This window comes from Equus asinus, chromosome 3 (assembly GCF_041296235.1).
Source record: "Equus asinus isolate D_3611 breed Donkey chromosome 3, EquAss-T2T_v2, whole genome shotgun sequence".
NCBI classification, from domain to species: domain Eukaryota; kingdom Metazoa; phylum Chordata; class Mammalia; order Perissodactyla; family Equidae; genus Equus; species Equus asinus.
Window position 1 is genome coordinate 109,179,067 of NC_091792.1, and position 10,671 is coordinate 109,189,737.

Below are 10,671 nucleotides of genomic sequence, written 5' to 3' on the forward strand. Positions count from 1 at the left end.
CATATTCATCCCCTCTCCCTTCTCTCAATATCTATGATGCTTGGTTTGTATCGCTCTTGTGGTTCTTGCCATATATTCTCCTCTATTATCACGACACTAGTGTTACCTTCCCTACCGTCACAAACTATGTTTAGTATAAAGACTGACTACTATACCTGTAACAAGTTTAAACCCTCCCGCATATTCAAGGAGAAAATTCAGCCGCTTCTGTCCTGGGTATTTTTTCAGTTAATCTATTTATCCTCCCACTATCAACATCCACCGTCACTTCATAAATAAGAAAAAAATCAAAATTATCACTCTTGAAGCTCTACCTTCCAATTGCTTTATCCAAGGACTCCTGTGGGTTTGTGTGGACCAGAGAGGTGTGTGGATGGTGAGCGAGACCTGCCATCCTGTCTCACATCCCTCACAGTATGGAATATGGTCATATACAACTTGACAGGGGCTCTCTGCTTGGGCTTTCACAGTTGTAGCTCTTAAAACTCAGCTATGTAATTCACATACGCAAACATACACAGGCACCCCGTTGCCATAGGAGATCAAAGATACACCATCTTTCCTCCCTGAGGTGTCACCATCAGGATACAGAAGGTTTTCTTTTTAAACTCTCAAAAGACAAAAGCTCTGAAAAAAGCCCTGGCCAGTGGCACTGTTCACATACGCTTTCTGAGGAAACTATCTTTGCTGCATCTAGGAAGCTCTTGACCAACCTTCTAAGGGTAACAATGGTTCCAAGATGCCTACACCTTTATTTATGGGGCAGATATGTAATGAAAATGATCTAATGAACTTAAGGTGATTGTCTGTCACTCTCTCAAGAGAGAAGAGAAAAGGAACTCACTTATAGATATTTTCAACCCCCAAAATAACTAGCATCACGGCTTAGGTCAACTTGACTCTCACTAATTTTTTAAGGCTTTCTGACTTTTTCATGTTTACAAAGTCCTCCAGTCTTCACTCTTGTTTTGGGAAGTGTCATCCATTTTGGTTTATAACTGATCTCTGTTTATGTAAATTAAAAATGAATCCAGAAGGTCAATTTATTAATATTTTGTGAAAAAAAATAAACTATAGTGATTGAGATACACATTTCTGCAGGTGCAGTGTAGTCTTTTGTTTGCTGACAGACCTACATGGGGGTTGGCCATTGAGTTTGATCAAATAGAAATAACTGGTGAGCTTGATAAGAGAAATTGTGGTGATATGATTGAGATGGGAATGAATTCATAAGCGATTATAAGGAGAAGTATTGGATGCAGTGAGTTTAGAAGCCACTTTCAAGGAGTTTTTAAATGAATGGGAAGAGAGAAATTTGACAGTTGAGGGTGGTTGTAGACTCAAAGGAAAGATATTTTAAAATATGAGCTACATTATACATATTTTATACTGATAACAATAATCTAAAAGAGTTGGGAAAGGTGATGATCCTGGAGAGAAAGGGTTCAATTTGGGTAGTGATATAATTTCATGTAATTTCACAATGCAGTATTCTCTTGTGAAGGAAAAATACAAGATACTTTGAAGACAATATCACAATTATACAAACAGATTTTAAGTTTTTATGTTTTTTTTCTACAGAAATAGTATATTTTTAAAAATCGTGTTTAGGATAAATCTTAGTACCTTTATGTTCATGTAAAATGATCACAGTCTTTGTGAAACAGTGCAGGTGGGGAAAAAGTTCTTGACAGGATATCATGAGACCTGGGCCATCTCTCTCTGACATTAACCAGTTGGATATGTCACTCAGCTGGGCAAGCCATTTAACTTCTGAATCTCAGTGCCCTTGTCCTCAAAGCCTGTTGAACTGGGCCTGTTCCAGGAGGCTTCCTTTCTGGTTGACGATGCATGAAGAGATGGGGTATTTCCGTTTTGTCTACTCAGTTTACAAGTTCCTTAAGGACTGAAGTCTTTGCATCTCCTAGAATTCTATTTTTCAAGTGAATTCCTCAGCCCTAAGATTTTTCCTTTGAATAAAATCTTTCTCTAAAGCATAAATAAATAAAACAGCTGAAAGGAGTACCCCCCACTCCCAATCTCCCAGTCACCACACCCAGTCTCTGCCTGCCCATCCCTGTGGCAGTGCAGAGTACTCGGAAAACCACTAATCTTTCAGGTTTTTCACAACACTTAAAAGTTCATGATTCACCAACACGATAATCCTGCGTGAACGAGGAAATCCCCTTTATGAATTCTCCTCTGTGAGATTTCCTTCTACGTAATTTTCTTCTACACAGGGAAGGTCAAGTTTCTGTCTATTTCTAGCCATTCTTGACGGGGTAAGTAGAAAAAGAGGAAATTGAGCTTTGGGGAAGAATAGGGAGATAAAGAGGTGATAGGACTACACAGAATTTTGCTTGTGATGTACTTTGTCGGGGTGGGGGGAAGCATCCGTGTGAAGGGAGAGCCTCAAAAATAGTAAGAGGCACTGATGAGGCCAGATCCAAGGCCAGTGGGAGCTTTAACAGCATGATATTGGTAGCGCTGCTTAGCCCTTGAATATCAGGGCAAGGTATGGGCCTACGGTGAAGAAACATCCTGTGTACACTTGAAGGTTTGTGAAGCAGACAAATTACCTTGTCTCAAAGATCATAGTAAGACCCATTAAACAAGAGCTGACAAATGAGTCATAAAATAAGAATAGATGGAGTATCTGATACAGAGGGAAAATGTCTCTTAAGAAGCATATACCCAAAACAAATAAAAATTGGTTTCTACACATTTAATTGAAATTATAAAAGAAATAGAATCTGAAGAGTTTCTAATAAACAAGGAATTGAAAAATTAGAAGTTAATTGTATAGTCCCCATTACTATTATTAATCCAAATAAAGCATGGAAATTCCATTTAGTTCCTGTGCTATTTTTAATTTTAGAGAATATAAGATATTTTTAAGGGCTTTCATACTCTCGCTTGTATCATCAATATTTTTAACATCTTTTTCCCATAAGATCATCAACTGCAATTCTCTCACCATAGGGATTTTTTAGGAGCATAATCTCAATAGTTGGGGAGAAATACAGCCTCAATCTCACAAATCTTACCCTTTAATTTTTTCAGAAATAAAGACCCAAGTCAATGGATTGCTACTTTTGGTGTAACTATAACACCACCTGCAGTGCAACGAAGTGTGGAGAAAATTATCCTTCATGAAAATTACCACAGAGAAACAAACGAAAATGACATTGCTTTGGCTCAGCTGACTACCCGAGTTGAGTTTTCAAATGTAGTTCAGAGAGTTTGCCTCCCAGATTCATCTATAAGGCTGCCACCTAAAACAAGTGTCTTTGTCACAGGATTTGGATCTGTTATAGATGATGGTGAGTAGTTCAACCTAATTTACTTAGGATAATTTGTCTTGAGACAATTATGTCTCAATAATTGTCAAAATAATAATCAAGACATATGTCTCAAATTATCCTAAGTGACAAGATGTCTTAGGGAATCTCTCTTTAGACTTTTCATAAAAATAATGTTGATGTTTTTAATGTGTATGGCCCTGAGCAGAACAGGGGTCTGTGGGTTAAAAAATGAAGGGAGTCAGGACCCTATCCTGGAGAAGTTCACAATTAAGTGGAGCAGTGGTGAGAAAAGGGAGAGGGTAACATAGAAGAAAAGAACAGGCTGCTGTAGATGCTATAAGAAGGGACGAATGCTATGGGAGCACAAGGGAGTAAATGATTCCAATTGTATATTTGCCAGATGTAAATACTGCTGGTTAGCATATTCTTCAAACCACAATCTTAACGATAAGTTTTACTTTTTTTTTTTTTTGTCTAATTCCTTCTTCATTTTAATGAGCATTTATGGTGATTATAAAGTGCTTTGTGAATGTTTTGAGAATTTTCATTTTCATGAGTTAGTTGAATATGTATTTCTTTACCTCTGTCCCACCTCCTAGGGAGGTTAAAAGATATCAGTTCTAAACTTTCATAAATTGAGGACCAGAACTTAAGATTTCTAGGCATTAGTTCATTCCACTCTAAAGAGAGAGATTAATTGAATGTTTTGAAGTGGAAAATAAATGTTTAAGTTTGTATCAAGGATATCCTGAAGAAACTAGGAGACAAATGCTAATATATTTTAATCTAGCTTTTTTTTGACAGAATTCTATTATATGAAATATTTCCCAAATGCTCCATGCATTTTCAACTTGAGGTTTGAGAGGTTATTATGTCTCCTTTCGTCTTCTCTTCCCTTACCACTAGCTCAGGGCTACTCCTCGACAGCTTCAATCAATCAGGAGCCCTAAGCTCCTTCCCTTCCCGCACTTAACTGTGCAGTATTCTCTCCTCCTAACCCCTGGCCCTGCTCTGTGCGGATGTCAAATTGCTAGATCTTGGGCATCCGTTCTGTTTCCCATGCTTTGAGACACCCCTATATAACACTCCACAGCACAGAGTAGGGCAAATAGATCTGTGCAGTTCATATCCTGGTTCCTACTTGAATAGCTTTTGTGAAATTAGTGAAGTTCCCTCAGTTCTTTATATGGAAAAATGTGCCAATTGGACAAGATCAGTGTGATGAACCCGTTCTTCACGAAAAAAAAAAAAGCATACACACATACACACACATAAAATATTGCATGTAGTTTTAAGGATTCCAATAGCTTTTGAAGATCCACAAGTGTGATATAATATTGGGGCATGCATGTTTATGGTTCTTTGTATGTACACATTTATGACACAGAAAATAAAAGTAGCCATAATTAATAATAAAATAATCTTATGCTTTTGCTCCTAGGAATATACAATTTATGTGTCTTTCATGTCTTAAATAACAGTTTTATTCAAAGAACACATTTTTGTGTGTGTGTTTGTCTGTATAATAGGACCTATACAAAATAAACTTCGGCAAGCCAGAGTGGAAACCATAGGCACTGATGTGTGTAACAGAACGGATGTGTATGATGGCCTGATAACTCCAGGAATGTTATGTGCTGGATTCATGGAAGGAAAAGTAGACGCATGTAAGGTAAGTCTAAACTCAAGGTCAAAACTTTAAAAGGAAAGTTTCCACTAGCTATTTCTAAATTTGACATATATTTCACCTGGAAAAAAAAAATGGCATCTATTTCACCAAGGACTCAGTTTATTTGTTAATGAAAATATTAAACAAAACCCAATAATTAAAAAAATAACAAAAATTATTGTATTGAGTGATTATTGTGTGCCAAGCCACGTAGTAAGCACTTTTTATACATTATTTAATATGACAAGATTGAAGCAGTACTCTAATTATCTCTATTTTACAGATCAGGATATTAAAGCTCATTGCTCCCTATTTCTAGTTCACACAATTCCTCTTATGCTTTATTGTTACTTTCTGAACAAAATTGTAAATAAAAGAGAGAAAACTCTCCTCTGAAGACCACTTCATTCAGCTCTGTCATCTCTCATGCATCTTGTTTTCATCCCCCACCTCCTGGTCCCTCCCCTTTGTCCCTCTCATTCTTTAATGACGTCAACTCCTGAAACAGTTTCCTCTTCATCCCAAGCCCTGCAGTATTACCACTGACCCATTTACATGCTGGATTCTCAGTTCCTAAACCTCCTAACCTCCAGCGATCTTCACTCCTCCTCAGCCTCCTATTCCTAGGGTTACATCTTGAGCTTTGTCACACACAACTCTTCCAACTCCAAAAACACTAATTTCCCAAATCTTTCTATTTAACAACTGTCCGCTTCTTCCTGCCTGCTTTTCAACTACTCCTGCTCCCTTGGCCACACGATCTGCTACACCCCAAGCTACGAACCCTCACCCCCAATACACACAATCTACACACAAATTCTTTGTGTCCCCTCCTCTGATTTATTTTTCACTTTAGCTGTTATCACCATCCGATACACAATATATTTTATTTATTGGGTTTATTGTCTGTCTTCTCCACTAAACTAGAATGTAAATATAAGCTCCATGAAGGCACAGATTTGGGAGGTCTATTTTATTTACTACTGTATTACCAACAAATAAAATAGTGCTTGGCACAAATATTTGTTGACTGAATAAAATATCTTTCTTCAACTTCATAGACACCTGTAGACCATTGCTTCTCTATTTTCTCACATTTCGTTCATCCTTTCCCTTCTTCCATCATCTATTTGTCCAACTTAGATTTCACTGTTAATCATTTTAATCACTTTTGCTAATACCCTGAGCTCACTTGTTGCTCTCTCTCTTTCCAGTGTTTCTGTCTACAAAGGTCCAAACCTGGAAGAACTCAACTATCCAATCTCTCTCTCTGCCTGCACTCAGGAAGTCAAATCCTCCTGGAAAAAATATAATAGAACACATTGGTTCCACTAAAGGATCCAGATGACAAAATGGACTATCCTACTCTTTTTGTGTATTTGTTTCAAGTCTGTTCTCTGAATTCTCCCAACATTTTCCACTTTCCTTAACTTCTGTTTTTTTTATACCTCTTTATTCTTAACTGATGATTTTGTTTCCCAATTTTCAAACAAAAATACAAGTCATACGAGGGAAATTTCCCCATCTTCCCAGCACCAAGCATGCAGACTTGCCTTCATCTGGACCCATTTCATCCACCTTCAGCTTAGGTCACAGCAGAGAAGCTGCCTCTTCTCTAAGGCTGAGCCCTTCTCTGCCCATGTTCCTCTTCTTGTTGGCCTTTTGGGGAAGCTTACACTGGCAATTATTTTGTCTATCTCTTTTCACAGTCAAAACTTCTCTTGTAACTAGCTCCTTCCTTATTCAGATCTATCAAATTAGGAAAAAAACAATAAACCAACTCTTTTCTTGACCCATAATGCCTCCAGCTAGCACCCCATTTTATCTCTTTACCATCAAATATTTGGAAAAATGTGTATACCCATTGTCTCAATTTTCTCACCTCTCACTAACGCCTCAAACCATTACAATATGGTTTCTGCCCTATCACTTCGTCAGTATAGCTCTTCCTGAGGTTTCCAATGATGCATCAGTGACCTCCAACAGATGTTTTTTGGTCCTATTCTTTTTTTTTCTTTTCCTCTTAGAAGCATTTAATAATACTTACTACTCTCTCTTTCTTGAACTGTTGCCTTTCTAGGCTTGTAATGATTTTCATTCTACTTCTCTGTCTGCTTCTTTGTCTCCTTTTCAAGCTCATTCTCTCAATCTCAGCCATTAGATTTTGATTTATTCCACACCTGTTCCTCTTTTGACTCTGAACTTTCTCCCTGGAGGCTCTAATTCTCTTCCACAGCTTCAATTACTGTCTTCTTGCAGATTACTAATAAATTTATACTTTTAGCCCTGACCTCTGCTTTGATTTCCACCCTTACATATTCTACTTCTACTTGACAGCTCCACTTGGATATCTGAAAGTCATCTCAAATTCAAAATGTTGCACCTGATTCTGCTCTTCTCCCCCTCCCTACCTGATCTTCTTTCTATGTTTTGTATGTCTATGAGTGCCATCCTCTGTCATTCTGTTAAACAAGCAAGAAGACTAGAAGCCATTCTAACTTTCTCTCCTTATCCCTTATCTAATTGATTACCTAATCCCATGGATTTTACCTCCTTATATCTTTCTTTTGTTTCTCTCTCTCTTTCTTCCACCTTCCCTCCCCTCCTGTCCCTCACCACCACAAACCACATTAGCCATCTAGTTTATTTCCTTACATTCACTCTTATGCTCCTACAGTGCATTAGTCAGATGAAAGCCAGGATGGTTTCTAACAAGATGTAATCTGATCATGTCAACCCCCTCCTCAAAACACTTCAGTGGCTTACCTTTAGTTTTATCTTAAGATGAAAAACAAAACGACCCACAGGGCTTTGAATGGACCAGTCTCTCCCGCCTCTATAGCCTCACCACAAACCACTTGACCCTTGCTATCTTCTCTCTAGTCCCCTCCCCACCGTTTTTTTTTTTTTTTACAGGCTCTTGTATATGCCAGCCTCCTTCATGCCACAGAGCACTTGTGTTCTCTCTACCTAGAACACATTTCATCCACATCTTCCCTTTCATGGTTAACTCCTCTTCCTTTAGATATCAGCTCAATTACATATCATTACAGGAAACTTTCCTGACCTCCCTGACCAGTCAGATTCTCCTGTTGGATGTTACTATAGTGCTAAACACAGTTGCAATTCTGCATTTATTTGTGGGCTCATTTAATATTGTTTTTTTAACCTAAATTTCTAGTTCTGTGAGCATAGGGACTGTTTATTGTTGGTCATCATTGCATTCTCAATGTTCATCAAAATACCTGGGACACACAGTAGGAACTCAATAAATGGTTGTTAAAAGAATAAATGAAGGAAGTGGAAGAGGCACAGAGAGGTTAAGTATCTTACCCTAGGTCACACAACCAGTAATCGATAGAGCTGGGCCTGAAACTTGGGCAGTTCAACTGCTGAGACCACACCTTTAACCTCTACATTTATATTTGTTTATTTATTTAAGCTTCCTTGTTCCAAAAGAGATTTAAGGGAGCTTATATAAAATTCAGCAAGCAAATATAAATTAGAATTAGGTGAGTAAAAGCAAAGGAGACCATGAATAGGTCCATAAAATAGTCAAGCTAACAATATTCAGAAGAGATCATTGAAAACTTCCACCTATACATGCACAAATACTAACCTCATATTAAATAGTTTATATATATGCTTACTAAACCATGCATAAAGTATCTAATCAAACTAGCAAAAGAAATCCAAGGATGCTGAGCCAGAAGTAATGTAACCACTTTATATGAATGAGTGTAAGTCTTTCTACAAAACAGTGCACTTTAAAGCTTAGCACAAAATTTTAACTCAGTTGAGAGAAACATTATATAATCTGTCTCTGGTCTAGCTGCATGTTCTCTGTACCAATTTCATTTTTTTCTGTAGAAGAGAGATGATTGCAATGACCCTCCTACTGAATTAAATTAGAGTTAATTTTAAATGTCTTTGTTTTCTCTCCAGGGTGATTCTGGTGGACCTCTGGTTTATGACAATCGTGACATTTGGTACCTTGTCGGTATAGTAAGTTGGGGACAATCATGTGGTCTTCCCAAAAAACCTGGGGTCTATACCAGAGTGACTCAGTATCGAGACTGGATTGCCTCAAAGACTGGTATCTAGTGTGAATCGTCCATGAATTATACCCATGGCACACAAAAATAAAATTCCTACATATTGTATATTATTTATATTCATGTGGTTTGGATCAGTGCTTTTGCTGGATGTCAAGAAGTCCTTCAGACTCAGATCAATCTCAAATTATGAGATGGTCTTTGTGTACACGTGACTGAACCCTCTCTACCCTGAGAGAAGAAGACACAGCAAATGACAGGTAGCACTGACTTCTCACTCACGAGGGAAATTGTTGTGATGCTTATTAACAAGATGAACATTTATAAATGGCTTTCCCCAATGGAACACAGGGGACATCATTTTCCACAGGATATGAAGAGCTGCCAAAACCTTACCTCATATAATACCCGGAGCACTTGGATTCTTCTAGCAAAAACACGAAACAGCAGTCTTCCCTGAGGGTTCTGGGCTTCAGCATTCTAGGACTGATGATGGACATTCAAAGGCTAGAATGGAGAAGCATGAAATTTGCAATATAACTTGATCTCTAATCTGGGTTTAGAAGTAATGATGCAGAGCATTATTATCCACCACAAGAGCTGCCATTTAAGAGAGATTGAAATGTATCTGAACTAGCTGTTAACATTGTGTTATACTGAAGCACCAGCTTCAGGATGCATGTTCTGTTGTTAATAGGCATTGCTGATTTATTCTTTAACAGCTTCTTGCCATTCATACATCAATTGGAGTTCGGCCAAAAGGAGAATAAAGAAGACTCCTGGGAGCGTTTTTCTGTGGGCTTAAGGAGGATAAAAAGACCTGATGGGACCTCGGCCAGCAGAGTTGGTTTCAAATGATTAAGAACAGGACAGACACTTTTTAGATTTTTGGTAGAATGAGCTATTCAATTATTTATTTAGAAATATCTACATCAACATATAGTAACTGGAGCTTTTGTAAGTCTTCAGCTCTCTGACAGGTGAGATGTCTGTGAGAATGTCAGGTTGGGAGAGCTGATTTGTGTAAAGCATTTAGAACAGTGCCTAGTATATATTATGCACTGTATAAATATTTATTATAATGGAAAGGAATGCCTCTGTGAGTTTTAAGATAAATTAACTTAATTTGTCAAATAAATGAATGACTTTGGGGCTTAAAACAGCCAAAAGTTCAGTGGTGGAAAGCACAGGCTTTGAAACCAGATTACACGAGCTTGAATGTTGGCTCTGCCACATATGAGCTGTGAGTCTTTGTGCAGGTTTCTTAACATCTCTGTGCTTTAGCTGTTTCACTTCCACAATGGGAATAGAAACGGTACCCACTTCATATTATTTGTGCGAGGTTTAAATGTGTTAACACAAGTAAAGCACTTGGAAAGTGTCTGCAGACAGTAGGCTCTCAATATGGACCAGCTACTATTATTATTAATGTGCTTTGCATTGAATAAAACAATATGCTTTTTACAAACGGTCCCTTGCTTCTTTAAAATCATGTAATTGATTTCACAATACTTTACATTGTAAAAGAATTAGTTGAGTTAGATTTTCAAAATCACTTTTTATGTCTCATTAATGTATTTTGAACTCTGTCCGTTTATAAACAAGTAGTTATAGGAGGTATGGTCATCTGTGACCAGGGTTG

At 37.6% G+C, this 10,671-nt stretch overlaps 1 protein-coding gene across 1 annotated transcript in view; it reads left to right on the forward strand.

Annotated features, from left to right (window-relative positions):
• LOC106843223 (transmembrane serine protease 11F) overlaps window positions 1–9,435 on the forward strand; it is a 96,819-nt gene extending 87,384 nt beyond the window's left edge. The window contains exons 9-11 of the mRNA XM_014860175.3: window positions 3,064–3,323; window positions 4,835–4,977; window positions 8,920–9,435. Coding sequence (XP_014715661.1) covers window positions 3,064–3,323; window positions 4,835–4,977; window positions 8,920–9,078 — 562 coding nt within the window. The 3' untranslated portion in view covers window positions 9,079–9,435. The remainder of the gene's footprint in view (window positions 1–3,063; window positions 3,324–4,834; window positions 4,978–8,919) is intronic.
• Window positions 9,436–10,671: the final 1,236 nt, after the last annotated feature.